This window comes from Podarcis vaucheri (genome assembly GCF_965113315.1).
Source record: "Podarcis vaucheri genome assembly, chromosome: 2".
NCBI lineage: Eukaryota > Metazoa > Chordata > Lepidosauria > Squamata > Lacertidae > Podarcis > Podarcis vaucheri.
In genome coordinates, this window is record NC_138760.1 from 76632064 (window position 1) to 76650407 (window position 18344).

Below are 18344 nucleotides of genomic sequence, written 5' to 3' on the forward strand. Positions count from 1 at the left end.
CGGAAATATGAAAGGAACATTTCGTACAAAGATTACCATAATAAAGGACAAAAGTGGTAAAGATCTAACTGAAGCAGAAGACATCAAGAAGAGGTGGCAAGAATACACAGAGGAATTATACCAGAAAGATATGGATGTCTCGTACACCCCAGGTAGTGTGGTTGCTGACCTTGAGCCAGACATCCTGGAGAGTGAAGTCAAAGGGGCCTTAGAAAGCACTGCAAATAACAAGGCCAGTGGAAGTGATGGTATTCCAGCTGAACTGTTTAAAATTTTAAAAGATGATGCTGTTAAGGTGCTACACTCAATATGCCAGCAAGTTTGGAAAACTCAGCAGTGGCCAGAGGATTGGAGAAGATCAGTCTACATTCCAATCCCAAAGAAAGGCAGTGCCAAAGAATGCTCCAACTACCGCACAATTTCACTCATTTCACATGCTAGCAAGGTTATGCTTAAAATTCTACAAGGAAGGCTCAAGCAGTATGTGGACCGAGAACTCCCAGAAGTGCAAGCTGGATTTAGAAGAGGCAGAGGAACCAGAGACCAAATTGCAAACATGCGCTGGATTATGGAGAAAGCTAGAGAGTTCCAGAAAGACATCTACTTCTGCTTCATTGACTATGCAAAAGCCTTTGACTGTGTTGACCACAGCAAACTATGGCAAGTTCTTAAAGAAATGGGAGTGCCTGATCACCTCATCTGTCTCCTGCGAAATCTCTATGTGGGACAAGAAGCTACAGTTAGAACTGGATATGGAACAACTGATTGGTTCCAAATTGGGAAAGGAGTACGGCAAGGCTGTATATTGTCTCCCTGCTTATTTAACTTATATGCAGAATTCATCATGCGAAAGGCTGGGCTGGATGAATCCCAAGCCGGAATTAAGATTGCCGGAAGAAATATCAACAACCTCAGATATGCAGATGACACAACCTTGATGGCAGAAAGTGAAGAGGAATTAAAGAACCTTTTAATGAGGGTGAAAGAGGAGAGCGCAAAATATGGTCTGAAGCTCAACATCAAAAAAACGAAGATCATGGCCACTGGGCCCATCACCTCCTGGCAAATAGATGGGGAAGAAATGGAGGCAGTGAGAGATTTTACTTTCTTGGGCTCCATGATCAGTGCAGATGGTGACAGCAGTCACGAAATTAAAAGACGCCTGCTCCTTGGGAGAAAGGCGATGGCAAGCCTAGACAACATCTTAAAAAGCAGAGACATCACCTTGCCAACAAAGGTCCGTATAGTAAAAGCCATGGTTTTCCCAGTAGTGATGTATGGAAGTGAGAGCTGGACCATAAAGAAGGCTGATCGCCGAAGAATTGATGCTTTTGAATTATGGTGCTGGAGGAGACTCTTGAGAGTCCCATGGACTGCAAGAAGATCAAACCTCTCCATTCTGAAGGAAATCAGCCCTGAGTGCTCACTGGAAGGACAGATCGTGAAGCTGAGGCTCCAATACTTTGGCCACCTCATGAGAAGAGAGGACTCCCTGGAAAAGACCCTGATGTTGGGAAAGATGGAGGGCACAAGGAGAAGGGGACGACAGAGAATGAGATGGTTGGATGGTGTTCTTGAAGCCACTAGCATGAGTTTGATCAAACTGCGGGAGGCAGTGGAGGACAGAAGTGCCTGGCGTGCTCTGGTCCATGGGGTCACGAAGAGTCGGACACGACTAAACGACTAAACAACAACAATTCAGAGGTTGCAATGAAAGTGAATTTCTCTGGAATGCTTTGTTCTATACAGCTCAAAAGTTGGTTTATAATCATTTCCTCTCTTTCTAATTGGATGTGGGCATGCATAGTTGGCCTGAAGAAATATATTGACCTCATAGAAATAGTGATGTTGCTACCTACTTTTATTGATTATTTGTGCTGGGGAGTGACACAAGTCTATGTCTCAACACACACACATCATGGCAGTCAGAAGATGGGCACATGCCTTCGCCCAGCCCTACCAAGAATGCATTGGCTGGGCAAAGGGGCCAGGCTTCAGGATAAGGAGGCTGCCTTTGATATCCTTGCAGCTGCAGTTCCAATGCACTGGACAGGCCAAGGGCAAAAATAGCAGGTGTACCCTCCCATTGGTCAGCTCGGGAGCGGAGGGAGGGAAAAGGCGGCGAAGCTGGCGATGGAGAGCAACCTTCAGGGCAGGGCAAGGGAAGCTGGCCTCCCATTAGGCGAGCCGTGCATGTGCGGAAGGATGGAGTAAGGAAGAGCGTGCTCCTATTGGCCAGTTAAACGGTGGAGGGAATGAGCGCAAATTCCCATTGGCCGGGAAATAAAGGAACGGCGAGGCGTTCCGTTCGGGGCTTTGCGCCTTCTGAAGGGGAAGGTTTTTCTCTCGGCCGCCTCGCCTGGACCGCAAAAGGGCTGCTCGTCGCTGGGTTTTCGTCGTCCGGCCCTGCTCGTGCACGCGCTTGGCGGGAAGGGGGGAGGGAAACGAGCAGGGCTCGCGTGCTTCCATTGGTCGGGCAGCGCACGTGCTCGCGGTGGGCGGGCTTGAACTCTGCGCGAGCCTCCATTGGCCTCGGGTTGCGCGCCCCCGCACGGAGCGCGCGCCTTCCCTCAGCTGTGGGAGGGGTGGGCGCCTGGCTCGCGCCCCGGCGAGCGCATGCCCAGTGCGGATGGGGCAGGCGGCGATGGTGGAGCTAGGCTGATGGCGGCGCAGGAGGCGCTGCGCTGAGGACGCTCCGGGAGCCCGTCCCCATCCCGGCCGCCGCCGCCTCGCCATGGGCAACGAGGCCAGCCTGGAGGGCGGTGGAGCCGAGGGGCAGCTGCCCCCCGGCCCCGCCGCCGGCCCCTCCACGACGCCCGGGGCTGCCAAGCCGCCTTCAGCACCAGGCAGCGGAGGACAGCTCCCTCCGGGCAGGGCTCCAGCCGCCGCACCGGGCCCCGCGCAGCCGCACGGACCCTCCGCCAGGTGGGAAGCGCAGACCGGCTGAGCCGGGCAGGAGGGGAGGGGTCGCTCGAGGGCAACTTGGTCTGTCAGGGCCGAGGAGGAGGAGGAGCAGGGCTGGAGGGAGTGGGGATTAAGGGCGAAGTGCAACTGGGGAACCCTCTGCTGCGGGGTGCCAGGTGGGGCTGGGCATGAGCTGGGAGTGCGAGAGAGGAATGGGGCAGCAGAGGGCAAGACTCAGCCTCTGGAGACGGCCGAGAGAAATGGGAGAAAAAGATCGGGTGCAACCCGGAGGGGTCGCCAGCTCTTGTGGGGGAAGGCTCTGGACATGAGCCCTCTGTCGGAATGATTGGATGTGGAGAAACAGAAAGATGGTTGGGCCTGGGTGGTAGCTTTGCCATGTGTGCATTATGTTAAGGGAAGCCCCTTGTTTTCAGAGGCACTCTTTCAATCCCAGAGAGTCAAGGCTCCCTAGAGCATATTGATACCTCTTATTTCAGAACGCTGCATACTGATACCTCTTATTTTGGGAATGCTGATCTCTGACCAAGCTCTGTGATATAGTTTTGGTGGTGTCTGAAGTGGAGGAAAGGCTGTGTTGGGTGCCATTTGAGACTCATCTTTTATAGGCGAGTATGCAGGAATCTGCACATATTTGATGCAGCGAATGAGATCCATCTAGCTGGATGGTGCTGCAAAAGGCATCGGATGGAGGACCAGATGGCACATGGGCACATACATGCATAGGATGCAGACACTTCCACAGAGTGCCGTAGTGCAGGCTAGTATCAGGGAGAGGGGAGCAGAGAAACATGAATGGGATGTTGATTACACAGAGGATGGGAAAAGTGATATGCAAAACAGAAGATCATGGTTTGTGGGTAAAGAACTAAGCAAGCACCCTTTTTCAATGTGTGTGTTGTCAAGACTTCTGGCTTAAGTCATCTACAACATCTATAGACAAACAGGTCGCCCTTCTCACACCTAGATCATCTTGGCCAGTTAAATTGCCCTCATACTTGTTTATAATGATACAACTGATGGTGCTTAAGGCCATTATGTTGAGTACAGTTTATATACCCTGCATGTGGCTGTCCTAATTGCAGACTAATTGAAATATATATAAAAAGAATAATAATAGTAGTTATGTAATCTCTACCTCAGTGTACAAAAATAATAGAACAAAAACATCAATGCTCTGTGTAGTTTCTCCTAAAAAGGAAAACAAAACGTGACAGGGTGAGGGTGGAGAGTAGTATAATGATTAGTTATCATGCAGCAGAACACTACATTTAGAAGAAATTTTAAAAAATAATATTTGCTGCCAATAAATATAGAACTTTGGTGTTAGAAAGCAGATAAAAATAAAAAGTTAGAGAAAAAAAGAGAGTAATCTTTTTAATGTTTTGTAGTAAGATATTGGATATATATGTGTGTATGTGCTAATAGGTACTGAGCCATTTTTGTTGAAAAGCTGAGTAGAATACACTAAGAAGTGTATCACCCTTGTTCATATGTTTAAAAAGGGCTTGCGCTGTTAAATGCTCCATTATTACAAGGAGAATGCAATAGTAGATTCTGGAAGAAATCAAATTGCTTGTTTTTCTGTATTAAGGCTATGTTGAAGCAGGAACCTTCTTTATCACCCTTTAATGCCAAAAGGTCCTGCGTGAACTTGGATTTTTCTTATCATTGGATTTTTGTCATGAGTTTGTAGAAGAAATCTATTAAACTATGCTGATTGATGTTCTGTATTGATCCCTTTACATTTTTTAAAGGCAACAATTATCCGTCACCTATCTTCAAATTGGTATAGATATGTTTTAATAGTATCTTTAATCCTAAATCTCTTCTGAAAATGTACATAATCTGTTTGTAGAATTGTCATTTGTATGTAGAGGAAATGGTGTCGGAATTGTGATGTGGCAGTTCTTTCCCTCTTGCAGGGTAGCCTTTGCACATTACTCCTCAGCTGAGTTTAGGGGGGGATGTAGGCAAAGCATTGGTGCATATGCAAGTTGTATATACAGGCATGAGAGTTAATGGGTGTTGAAATAATTAGGCAGAATGAACTTGTGTAAGATTTGGAAGAAGATTTGGAAGAAGCTAGCTGTTATGAAAAGGAAGAAGTGTGTTTATGTTGGGACCTGTAGCAGGATTATTTAGTTTCTGTGGCCTGGAAGGTTTCTTTAAGTCTGCAGTTCAGGCTCAATTATGCACCATAAAAGTGTTACTGATGGAGAGCTGAGTGTTTTGAAGCATCTGCGCATTGAGGCTTTTCCGTGACACTCCTGCCATGGTGTGTCGAAGAACAGAACTGGGAAGCTATCCAAGTACTAATACATCTGTGCAAACGTACTAGACACTCTTCCAAACCCAGACAATCAGCACAACCCTGTTCTCTCAAAACAAGCATCCTATCATATCCCTGACACGACTAATGGATGCTTATTCTGTCAGCCTTATAGTCCTTTGCTTAGGGAATGCGCAGGAGTAATCACGAATATGGGCAGTTTCCAGGGTGGTAGCCATGTTAGTCTGTTGCAGCAAAAACAACAAAGGCTAAGGATGTTAATTAAAAGCACCTTATCCAATATTAGAAATTTCTCTGTGCAAAAAAAAGGTGTTTGGACCTGACTTCAGTTTTAGAAAGGTTGCTTTGCTTAATGAATAATAGAGCCTATTAGGTCAACTTACTGCACAGTATAATTAAGATTCCACATGTTTACTACCTATAAGTGTTTCAGAAGCAGGTGAGCCAAATCCATATAAAACATAGGAATGGGAAAATATACTATTTCAGATTTATTAATGTTGGGTAATATCCCTGTGGATGGTATCAGTACCAGGCTAGGGCCATAGCTCAGTACTAGAGCACATGTTTCCATGCCAAAGGTCCCACGGCTTAATCCAATAAGGGCTGGGAATAAATCTTGTCTGAAAACCCAGAGAATCACTGGCAGCCAGCGTAGCCAATACTAGATAGAGCAGTAGTCTTACTAGGTGCAAGACAGATTCCTATATTACCTCCTATATTGGCAGGTGCATGATGCATCTTGGTGTACCTGTCTGAAGTTTCACACTGGTCCTTGGGTTGAAATCCAGTGTGTATTTACTTGGAGTTGCTTGGTCCCTGCTCCTGCCAACTTAGCTGTTTGAAAGCATGCCAAAGTGCAAGTAGATAAATAGGTACTGCTCTGGCGGGAAGGTAAACAGGGTTTCCATGCACTGCTCTGGTTCACCAGAAGCGGCTTAGTCATGCTGGCCACAAGAACCGGAAGCTGTACTCCGGCACCCTCGGCCAATAAAGCGAGATGAGCGCCGCAACCCCAGAGTCGGCCACGACTGGACCTAATGGTCAGGGGTCCCTTCACCTTTAAGCACCATGATTGAACTCAGTAGGACTTACTTCTGAGGAAACTTGCATAGGATTGCACCACAAAGCTTTCAGTTAGGTTCTTTGTGAGTTCCGAATTGTACTAATTCTCCCCTTCCAAATATTCAATATGTTTAGAACCATGGATTCAGCTATATCTGTTTCCCTTTTGATAGGACTATAGACCAAGATCTTCTGAACGATTCTCAAATTCAACATCTTAACAAGATATAGCAGCAGTTAATGTGGGACAAAATGTAGCCACATGTAAATATTTATTTATTATTAATCTCCTCCCATGCATGTCTCAAGGTGATGTACAAAACCCATGCATGTCTCAAGGTGATGTACAAAATAAAATCAGGGAGCAAGCTAGTCACATTCAGTATAAGCCTTTAAAGGTCTTACTGACTTTCTTTTAACTCAAGTGCTTTCCAGATGTTTCCTTTATCTTTTTAGCTGCCTTTACTTTATCTAAAAGGCACCTTGAGTCCCAGTCAGGGAAAAATGTGGAGCCTAAATAAATATATAATAATACTTTTTATCAGTGAAGCTTTCGAAATATATATATTTCCCCACTCTCAGTATACAATCTGAAAAGACACAACACAAAAGGAAAAGGGTTGAGGAGGGAAGAATGAAAAGAGGCAAACTTGGGCACCAAATTCTTACTATCACAAGGTTATTATAACAATCAACTTGAATGCAAACAGGATGCTCATGGTTCAAAAACAGGCCTTGGCATGCCTCTGATAATAGTCTGGTGACCCAAGTTTCTTAGAAGTGGCTGTAATGCATAACTGGAAGTTGTTTGACCTTACAGGGTGAGGCCTTTACCTTCTGGAAGCTGCAGACTTCTTGTCACTCCTGGTGTAGCAGCTAAGGCTGTTTGTATATCTATCTATCCATCTATCCAAACACACACACACACACACACACACACACACACACACACACACACACTTGAGATCTTGATACCACCAGGTCCAGTAGCTTCATCAATTGTTTCACAATAGGCTAAACATGTCTTTCCCCTGCCTCTTGGTAATGACACTCCCCAGCTTGAGCTGGTGCCATGGAGTGGGGGCGTGAGGGCAGATGGTTGGAGGAAGAGAAACACAGAATTCATTGGGCTGAGAGGGAGGGGTTTGAGGAAAGGATGAATTGAGGTGGCTGCAAGAGAGATGGAAGTTAAGAACGAACAGTAGGAGCCAAAGGGGCAGTGGGAGTGGGAGAAGAGCTGAGTAACAAGCTCCTGTTACAAGCTCCCGGGAATAGGCGGGGAAAGGAGCCAAGGAGTCAGAGGAGACTGATGGGATTGTGTGGTGCCTATTTAATATTTTGATTTGAATAAACCAGGTTGGTTGCAAATGTCTCGTTAGTATCTAATTCAGGAGTCAAAAATAGTTGATTCATATCACTTCACAATGAAATGGATACAGCACATGTTTGGGTCATAGTCTTGCATGTTTCTGAAATCTCAGTTATAGATCACTTGTAAGACATACAACTGCACTTTATGTATAAAACTCAAGTGTGTCACTGGGATTAAAATGCATTTTCCAGTTTCTTAATGCGTTTTACTGTTAAGCTGTCTTTTCCCACATGATCAAACCTATCATCTCAGTAGCGTTCAGCAGTAATCTTTAACCAAATGCTTTTCTGCCCTCTTTCTTTTTTAGGCATTAGTTTTTATTGAACTTTTCACTATAAAAATACAACTAATAACAGCAACAAAAGTGCAGATAAAACAAAGAAATAAACCGTCAAATATAAAAAACTTAAACCCTCTTACTTTTTATAGGTAGCAGGGGAGAAGTGCAGTGTAAAATGTTAGATGAACATGGGAAGTCTTGTTGAAATCCCTGCTTACCAGGGTTAATGCATGACATTTGATCATTCACTAACTATCTCTTACTGTACCTAACATAACAAACTAGTGGAAACCCCAGTACTTTCTTGGTGGAAAAACAGAAATGTAATGGATAAATTGGAACATACTTATTTTGAAATGCAGGTATAAAATATACAAGGTTGTGATGATGATGATAAAACTTTAATTAACAAGCATAAACTGCATATCATGTGTTTAAAGCACCTCTTAGTGAAAACAGCCCTATAAGGTGGGTTGATAGAATTAAAGGTAAAGGTAAAGGTACCCCTGCCCGAACGGGCCAGTCTTGACAGACTCTGGGGTTTGTGCACCCATCTCACATCTATTGGCCGGGGGCCAGCGCTGTCCGGAGACACTTCCGGGTCACGTGGCCAGCGTGACAAAGCTGCATCTGGCGAGATAGAATTAGCTTCATATAAAATGATGAGTTACCAGTTTGTGAATATGTTTTTATAAACTTTTGAAACAGTTTTTTTTTTGGGAAAGTATTTGGAAGATGGTTGGAAGAGGGACGTCGTGGAAGAAGGAATTTGGAATATTATAGAGGACTCATTCAACTTTGTGTACTGCAATTTTAGTCTTAATAGCTAAAACAGCGAAGAGAAAGCAGATAACTTACTAAGCGATGCTGGACACAATTCAGCCATACATTTGCATTTAAAGGCACATTGGTTTTAATGACAGGAAAATATTAAAAGCTGGGTAAAAGACTTAAGAATGAAGTGCTTTGTGTCAAGAGTGTTGCATTACCAATAAGAAATGTGAATTTACCGGTACATAACCCAATAATCTTTGTAACTTTTTGAAGGCTAATAATTTCATTTTCTTTATGGCTAGTGACTTTGTAGAATATGTGTGTTTTTAAAATGCCAATTATGGTTATATTTGACAAACTGTCTGGTAAAGAAGAGATTGGAGGGAGACATAGGGTAAAATTCAACCTCACACTATGTTGAACGTTCCATCTGTGCAAGCATTTTGGCTTGCCAGATGGAATAGTCACCCTTCCCTTGAGTGTTGTTCTGTAGATTCTCCTGAACCTCCCATAGCCAATTGTGGGGCGTGTGCAGGGGATGGGGGTGGGGGGAGGGAGTCATGTTGTGCAAGCAGAAGCCCCTCGACAGGGTTTCTCCTGACTGAGTTCATTAGTTAAGTTCTGCCCAGCATCTTTAAGCTGCTGTTTTCAAGTGCCAAATCAGCGTTATTGAGATCTGAGATGTTTAAAACAATGCAGCTACATGCAGATCTTTTGGAAGATCATTTATGCTTTGAGAACCAGAATTTAGGCATATTTGTGGAACAGATACTTAACAGGTATGTGTTAAGCATGATGCTTCAGGCATCCATGCTAATACCTAGACCGAAACTGGCAGTAGTTGAAAATGGATGCCTGCTTCATCACAAACCTGGATCTGGCCCTTGTAGAATATGTGGTTTATGAAGTTCTGCTGTGATACAGGATGCTTTTCACTGTTTGCCTCAGTGAACTCCCTAAAAGTGGAGCTTATCTTTTGTTGTCGTTCCAGAGAGCCCCTTTATAACCTTAGGCAACCTCCCTCCAAACAGAAAGTGATTTTGCAACTTTGAGAGCTTGTACCATATATATCATATATCACAATGGGGGAGGAAATATGCATTGGATGTGGGTCCTTCCAGGTGTTGTAGACTGCAACTCCCATCAACCCTAGCCAGTTTGGTCTGTGGTCAGGGGTTATGGAAATTGTAGTCCACAGATTTCTGGAGGGAACTCTTCTCTAGAGAACCACTCCTGGTGACTTTCCTGGAAAGGGACAGCTTGGTTACTGTGACACATATCTAGACTACTGCAGTGTACTCTGTATGGGGTTTTTCTTATTTCTGATCCAGAGGTTGCAGCTGGTGCAGTAGCGCTCCTTATCAGGCACATAACATACCAATGTTGAGGTTGCCTATTAGCTATCAGGCCTGCTTTATGTTACTTACATATAAAACCCTAAACAGCTCTGGGTCAAGTTTCCTGAAATACCAAGTTCCCCTCCCTTGCCCTATAAGGGCAGTAAGATAAGCAAATGGAACCCGATTAGCCTTGCTGCTGCCCAGTAATTATTACCTTGTGGTAACATGAAGACAAGCTTTTTCATTGATTGTACCTGGTCTGTGGAGCTCTCCCTGTTGAAATTTGAGAGGCCCCCATCTGTATTGGCACCACTTTACACAGGCATTTTTCACTTGGTGTGGGTCTAGATCTCCTGCTTTTACTGTTGTATTGCTTTTTGATGCTAGTTACAGATTTTAATTGGTTTTGTATATTTTGCTTTCATGTTTTGTGAACTGCTTAGAAGCCAATTTGGACACTGAGCAGTATACAGGCCAATAAAGAATAATAAAAGTGGGTTTTGTTCCTCCTTCCATGGACACAGTGAATGACATGACCATTTTGGAGCCATCTTCCATTTGCACATCAAGCCAACACTTTCTCTTTCACACCTTAATATCTAAGGCCATTTAATGCTCTTTACATGCCAGAGTATTTTGCCATATTTGTGCCATGGTTTGGAGCAGCAAATTGGAGCACCTCATTGACTACAGTACTCTGTACTGTATGTCTATTGTGGATTCACAAACACACATCCAGCTTCACGTTTTACAGGGTCTGCTGATCCAAATACCATTGCATATGCAGCAACATTCTTAATGTGTAAACTCTCAGTGCCTTTCCTGGAAAACTGCTTTCTCTTGTTTTTTCCTGAGCATTCTGCTGCCAGCTCCATTCCCTTTCACATCACTAAGATTGCAAACCCTCTGGACAGGGGCCATGTCACTTCTGTGTTCTGTGTGGTAGCATTAAATAAATGTAAAATAGTTGCTGCAGCAGCACTACTTCAGTAGCAGGCAGAAATAGAGGTGGTTGCAGAAAGTACGAGGTGGCAGTAGAAGAATCAGTCAGGTCCAGATGGCTGACCAGATTAAAACGAATCTGCAATTAATCTATGATCAAGTAATGAATCAGGTAATTGCACAGATTAGTCGATTAATGTTGTTAGTCCAAGGAAACACAATAATTGCTGCTCATCTTCCTATTAGTTGTGTTATCTTCATTTTCTTCAAATCCTAGGCGCTGACATTCTTTTCACTTTAGAAATGAATTGGGTGTTGCCATGCATGGTTCCTGTCTTCCTTCTTTTCTAAAGGCTTGTTTTTCCTTCCACTTCATGATACCATTGTGTCGCTTGCATTAATCATGGCCTTCTTGAAGGATTACATTGGGCCCTTGTAGCAGGAGAAGACAAGCTTTGATAAAGTTTGTGACAGTGTTTTAAATACGGCTCTTTAGAAACTTGCTTGATGTGCAGGTTGAGCACAGCTCTGAACAGTTTACACTGACTCAAAGAAGTAGCTTCTTGGGCCATTTGTTGTACAATTCATTTCCCAGTCTACAACTTCAAAGTCTACCTGGAGAATCAAGCTCTCCACCTGCCACCTGGAGACAGGCAGGCAAACCTGCAGACTCCAGGTCAGCCCTGGAGGTCTGGCAACCCTATTACTAGTACAGTGGTACCTTGGGTTACAAACGCTTTGGGTTACAAAGGCTTTGGGTTACAAACTCTGCTAACCCGGAAGTAGTACCTCGAGTTCAGAACTTTGCCCGAGGATGAGAACGGAAATCGCATGCCAGCGGCAGCAGGAGGCCCCATTAGCAAAAGCGTGCCTCAGGTTTTGGGTTAAGAACCGACCTCTGGAACGAATTAAGTTTGTAACTCAAGGTACCACTGTACACAAGTGTGAACTCAACAGCAAAATGTTGCAGTGTATTTGCAGTCCCGAATGAGTGTTCTTGTTCAGGGCTTCACCCAATCTGAGAAGAAAAGGATTGTTCTACCATTATTTGGAGCTGCCAAGGTGAGGTGGTGCTTTATGGCACTAAAGAGATCCAGTGTGGGTCTACTATTTATTTTATTATTTACTGAACGACCAGGTTTGGGCAGGGGCACACTACAGTGTGGGATAATATGCCATTTCCCCTATCCTGAAACCTTGTCTAATTCCATTGTTAGCATGTTTGTTTGCTGTTTTATTCCCTATAATTTATACACCGCTTGATTGTTTTTTTAAAAAACCTCAAAGTTGTTTATAAACAGATAAAACAATAAAAGAAAGAAAAAATTACAACCCTACTTTAAAACATACAGTACAAAAGTAAAAAAAAAAAAAGGAATAAAATTACTCCAACTTTCTAAGCCTCTGGGTAGGCTTGTCTAAACAAGAATGTTTTTAGCATATGTTTTGTCTCCTTTAGTATAGACATAATGTCTTTATGTATTATTTAAAAATTCTTATTTAGCAGAATTATATTTAGAGTACAACAAATGTGATGGTTTAAAGATAAGCTATTGGGCTAGAAGGCTTTAGTTTTGAGCTCTTGGTGTGTATGTAAAACATACAGCTTCCCCCAAAGAATCCTGGGAACTATAGTGCACCTCCGCAGAGCTACAATTCTGCTTAAGAAACTACACACCCCAGGATTATTGGAGGGACGCCATGTATGGTGTGCATGATATGAGCCACTGGTCACAAATCACTGGAATACAGTGTGCCTGTGCGCGCAGTTGAGGTTCTCTCACTGTCCACTTTCCCTTGGAAGGCCTTGCCTTCTATGTCCTTGCATATTCCATTTCTTGTGTGGAGTCCATAACCTTCTTTGACCAGTGTCTGTTGAGTGTTTGTGTTTCACCAAACCGATCAACTGCCTGCAAGATAAGCACACACATGTATTAAAACTAGAGTTGATGTGATAAATGACCATCTTAATCTAATTTGAGCTTCTTGTCCTAAGGGACCAACGTGTAAATGGTGCATGGATTTTCTAGCTGTGGGTATTTCTTTTAATTGAGGTTTTAAAGACTGATTTTCTTATTGTGGTGTCAGCAACCCTGAGCCCTTTGGGGGTGGTCAGGTTAAAAAAGAAGAAGCAGAGGAGGGCTCAGAAACATAGGTTGTGTGTCAAGTAACAATTGATCATAGGAGTGAACAACGCAAGATGTTGGAGCATTGCCCTGCTTCTACTGGAGTCTGCAGTTCCTCTGGTTCTTACCAGGGATGTAATGGCCATGGAGACTTTGGGGATGTTGTACACCTTCATGAGCGCTAGTTGTTACTTGGGAGGAGCAACAGCTGCTGTAGCAAATTGGCATTTTAGAAGGATTTTTAATGTGCAGTTATCAAGCCCTGCTACAATTGTCCAGCTTCTCCATCTTGAGGCACATTCGGTTTTGTAGTGCAAATGCACATCCATTACAACAGCCCCAGCAAGCATAGCCAATGACCAGGGATGGTGGGACTTGTAGTTCAGCAGCATCCGGAGGGCCAAATGTTCCCCACACCTGCCCTACAACAGTTGCTATTTCTCCTTCTCCTCCCACCATGTTTTTTGCTATCCTATTTATATAAAAAGCATTTATAAACCACTTAATTTTTAAAGAATCTCTAAGCTACTCTATTTTCACAGTCAGGTTACTCTAATTCTTACAGAAAACTGCCAGAGGGCATTGATAATTAATCTGTGAGTGCATCTAAAAATTACTCGAGAAAAGAAGGCTCATGAGCTTGAATCTGACTTTTACTAAGGCTTTATTTATGAAGACGTAGCAAATTATTCACATAGGGCAGAACAGCATAAGCCTGGTAATTTGTGTAGAAAGCAAAATATGGACCCTTTGGGAGCACGGCCTTCTGTTTGAAATGGGTCTTCCTGGGTGTAGTTCCACATGTGAGAGCTCTTTGAGAAGTTTTTCCCACCCTGCTGTAGTGGTGACAATATAGGAAGGGGTGGAGGAGCCCCTGGAGCTGAAGGGCTGAAGTTCTGAAAAGGTGTTAGAAATTTAGGAGTTTATGTACTATGTATGTGAGCAACTAGTGGATGTAGATGTGACCTAGACTTTTTATGTTTTTAAGCTTCATCATTGTGCACTGCAATAATAGTCCTGCTACAATAACATGGTGCATGAAATTTTACTCTCAAAATACACAAAATACACATGGCAGAAATCACAGAATTCTATGAGCCAAAAATTGGAGAGAAAAATTAGCTGTATTCTAGTTATGTGCTCTACTTTGCACAGCAGCCATAATCTGCGGCTACTGCAAGCTGACGCGGTTTTAAAAAATGTACTGCTACTCTTTATTCTCTGAGAAAGGCAGCATAGCTGTCAATTGTTGTCAGTCATTCGTGGCATTTTGCTATATTGGTAGTAGTTTACTTGTACCCTTTGAAAGATGTCTATGTTTAATGTAGACTAGTAAGAAATACATGATGGGGGGGTGGGAATCAAGCATTATTTAACTCTTTCCTGAGTTACATTCTGCACTAGAATGTTTTTGTTTTGTGCTTTTGCTCTCATTAAAAGAGGATTACTATTTTTAAACGACATTAGTAAAACAATTCTGTTCTAGAGATCTGCAAATATTTGTCTGGCTCATTCAAACTAACATCAGCCAGTGCACCCTGGACTACAGTTCTGCAGCCTCCCATCTTGTCAACACCAGAGTGCTCTTCCTGTCCCCAGGCATCATGTGCAGTTTTTTATAGCCCAGATCTTTCTGCTTAGATCTCAATCTCATTTTCTCATCTCCTTGCCTCCATAGATTCCTTCTTCTCCACGCACCATACTTCTGCATTCACCATCCGCAGTTCTTTATAGTTTCCTGTTGTTTTTTTCAGGCCACTGACTACTGTGTCCTACTTTCCTCAAACATCAGGATTCTCAGCTCCTTTCACATTTGGCTCTTTGCTCCTTTGTTTCCCTGCTTTCCTTGTTCTCCTCAATATGTAACACTCCAGTGTTGCTTCTTCCTCCCAGCAGCATAGAGAGAGCTTCTCCTCTACTTTCCAACTTTGTTAGAGTGTTTTTCTCCTTTTCTTTCTCAGTAACTCATTTCCTTAGCTCCCTATCTCCCCTGTGGTTGATTTCCTCAGGCCCTAAGGCAAGTGAGAAAGACAGTACTGGATCAGACCAAAGGCCTGTTTGGTGCAGCATCCTTTTTTTCTGGATGGCCAGTCAGATGCCTGATCATTTGGATGGCCCTTTCCTACAGCTTTTCTAAATCCACAATACCTCTTTTGAGAGGTAACCAGAATTTACACAGTAATCCAAATGTGGAATACTGATATTCGTCAGCACTCATCCTTCACCTCTTTCTCAGCCCTCTGCCTGCCTCGTCTTCTGCACACAGCTGTTCCCTAACATGACAACAGCTCTGCTAGTGACGGGGTTGGGGGCAGCGGCTTGTGTGCACACCTGACAGTTTCCCAGCTATCCATCCAGATGCAGAATAGTTGGATGGGTGGTTTCCATAAAACAAGAAGTACAATATTATTGATACCATGTACTCCAAACTATTGATGCCCAAACTTCTCCAGGTCTTCCTTCAGACAGGTATTTGAATCTTTGGCATGATCAGCAACAATTATGGGTGACAGTGGTCTCCAAAGAATAGCAGTGCAGCAGCAGCCAGACCAGAGTAAGAGCAAATCAGCTGCAGTCTTTTCTCTGGGAGCTTGCAGACTCACCTGCACACACACCCTTGTTGAATTTCACTAAGCCAAGGTTTGATTTAGTGTTGTATATGAACTGAGGGCTTATCCATACTTCCTCTTGTCCCGCTGCTTCTCCCCCACCTGGTGGAGGGGGGAACCGCTCTTTAACACCCAGTCTGAGATTTTCCTGGATTGCCATTTGTTCCAATCTGTTGCTAAAGAGGTTTTTTTGTCCCCTTGGAAAGGAGTGGGGCAAGGGGGACACCGCTCAGACCCGTGCTTTCTAGGCATGGCACAAGCGGAAGTATGGACGAGCTCTGAGTCAGTGTATCCCTCCACGAATACTGCTGATGTGAAAAACAAGATGAAGAGGGGCATTCCATAAGTGGGTTAAAATAAACATAGAGACCTAGTTGAAACAGGCATGAACAGATTTAGTTGTGGAGCAGGTTCTATCAGCATTACAAAGGAATGGGATTGCCAGGCTTTTTGTTCTCCTTACAAGAATGGAGATTCTGACGAAACGTAGGAAGAACTTTCTGATGGTAAGAGCTGGTTGACAGTTGAACACCTTGGAAGGTGGTGGACTCTCCTTTAAAGAATGGTTGGGTGACCATCTGTCAGGGCTTCTTTAACTGTGATTCCTGCATTCAGGTAGTTAGCCGTGTCGGTCTGACACAGTCGAAATATATTTTAAAAAATTAAAATTGTCCAGTAGCACCTTAGAGACCAACTAAGTTTGTTCTTGGTATAAGCTTTCACGTGCATGCACACTTCTTCAGATAGGGTCTGATGACTTCTGTTTGTGTGCATGCACACAAAAGCTTATACCAAGAACAAACTTATTTGGTCTCTAAGGTGCTACTGGACAATTTTTTATTTTTAAAAATATATTTCGACTGTGATTCCTGCAGTGCAGGGGCTTGAACTAGATGACTCTTGAGGCCCCTTCCAGCTCTGCAGTTCTGCATTGCTTTGCCTTAGAGACCTAGCAGGTATGGCTCTCACCACTACTGTACACCACTTGCGGCATATGACTAAACACACTACATTTTTGCCTGTCATGTTGTCTGGAAAGGCTCAGGGGCCCTGGCTTCTGCTGGTCACTACTGCTAACTCTAACCCTTGTCTTTGTGCATGTTGAATGGCTGCCTGGTGGCCTGCGGAGAGACATGAAGACAGTGATAAATAATAGATAGCAGCTGCAATGGATAGTGCCTGTAACTAAGTGATCATTAGGGTTTTTTGGGGGGGAAGTGGCTGATAAAGTGATGCGGGCATTGGGAAGTTTTGTAGATGCTCTTCTATTCCACAGCTCCACCCCCCACTAGCTCCTTGGCAAATATACCTATTTGGCGAGATTGCATTCTGTTTGTGTTGTGTCATGTGCCTTGGCTAGCATGTTACACTGGCAGCAGGGCAAAAGTAACCTCTAAGCAAACATCAGACTACACCTAAGCACACCTTAGCAGCTTCAATCACAGCAAGGTCATTAATCCCCAATGAATTTCCAGTCACATTTGCACAGTGTTGTAACCACATCAGAAAGGGACAGCATGCATGAACTGTTTGGTTTCCTGAACCCCGAAACCACCCAGAAACACACGTGCACTCATACTCATCTGTGCATCCATGGCAGCTGCATCAAATGTACACATCTGGTTTAAATATGAAGTGAATGCAACTTAAGTTTTCTAATTGGATTGAAGCTGATTCAAGGGGGAAAAGACCCCCACACACATCAAGCAACAGTATTTCTCAAGAAATTATGGGATCAATCTGGCTAGCATTGTGTGTACGCAGCTTGAAAAAGTAGAAGTGAGAGTGCACCGGTGCAGAGTAAGTGGTAATGTGTACACCTCCTTAGCTTCACTCTTCTCTGCCATGCCTCCCAACTCTGTATATCATTGCACCTTCTGCTGACACTGTCATGACCTCACAGCAGCTACATTAGCATGAGATAACCCTGGCACGGCCATAGTGCAATGCCAGCCAGCATGAATTGACTAGGCTTGCTTACCTTCTGTACAAAGGGGCAACCCAATTCTCTTCCAGTGGACATAACGTATGATACGATTGCACTGTTAAAATAACTGCATACTGCCCAAAGTCTTGTCACCTTACTCTCTCTCTCTCTCAAGGCAGTACCAACCCTTTGAGCAGAACAAGAAAGAGTGCTCCCAGCTTACCATCTTCCCTTAAACACAGTTCATTTTGGAAGGCTCAGATGGTTCATTTATTGACTTCAAGAGCCACCTTAGGAGTTAGTGGAAAAGAACTTGGGCATTCGTCCAAAACTCAGCGAGTACTTCACCTGTGTTTGTAATATGTCTTTGACTCTTTATTAATAATTGATAGGGAACTTCACTCTTAATTGGCTGCAATATTAATAATTCCTTTGTTAAGAATTTTAAGTGTTCATGTATCTGTTTTAAAGGAATTCTACTTATTCCTTTGGTCTCCATTTTGTGCATGACAGTATATATCAAATACACTTAAAGTTTAAAAAAGATTAATCATTGCAGTTTTCTTTGTTCATTAATTTCCATGACACATAGTGTCAAGAACTTCACCTTACTTTGCTGAAGAAAATAGGCTTCTGGAGTATGGATAAAATAGTGAAATTAATCTGATATACTTTGCTTTGTCCTGGGCTTATT

The 18344-nt window shown here is 43.5% G+C and overlaps 1 protein-coding gene across 4 annotated transcripts in view; it reads left to right on the top strand.

Annotated features, from left to right (window-relative positions):
* The first annotated feature begins 2633 nt into the window (after window positions 1-2633).
* Window positions 2634-18344, top strand: part of BSN (bassoon presynaptic cytomatrix protein) — a 208085-nt gene continuing 192374 nt past the window's right edge. For all 4 annotated transcript variants that reach the window (XM_082214464.1, XM_082214463.1, XM_082214466.1 and 1 more), the window contains exon 1: window positions 2634-2925. In XM_082214464.1, the coding sequence (XP_082070590.1) occupies window positions 2735-2925 (191 nt within the window). In that variant the 5' untranslated portion in view covers window positions 2634-2734. The remainder of the gene's footprint in view (window positions 2926-18344) is intronic.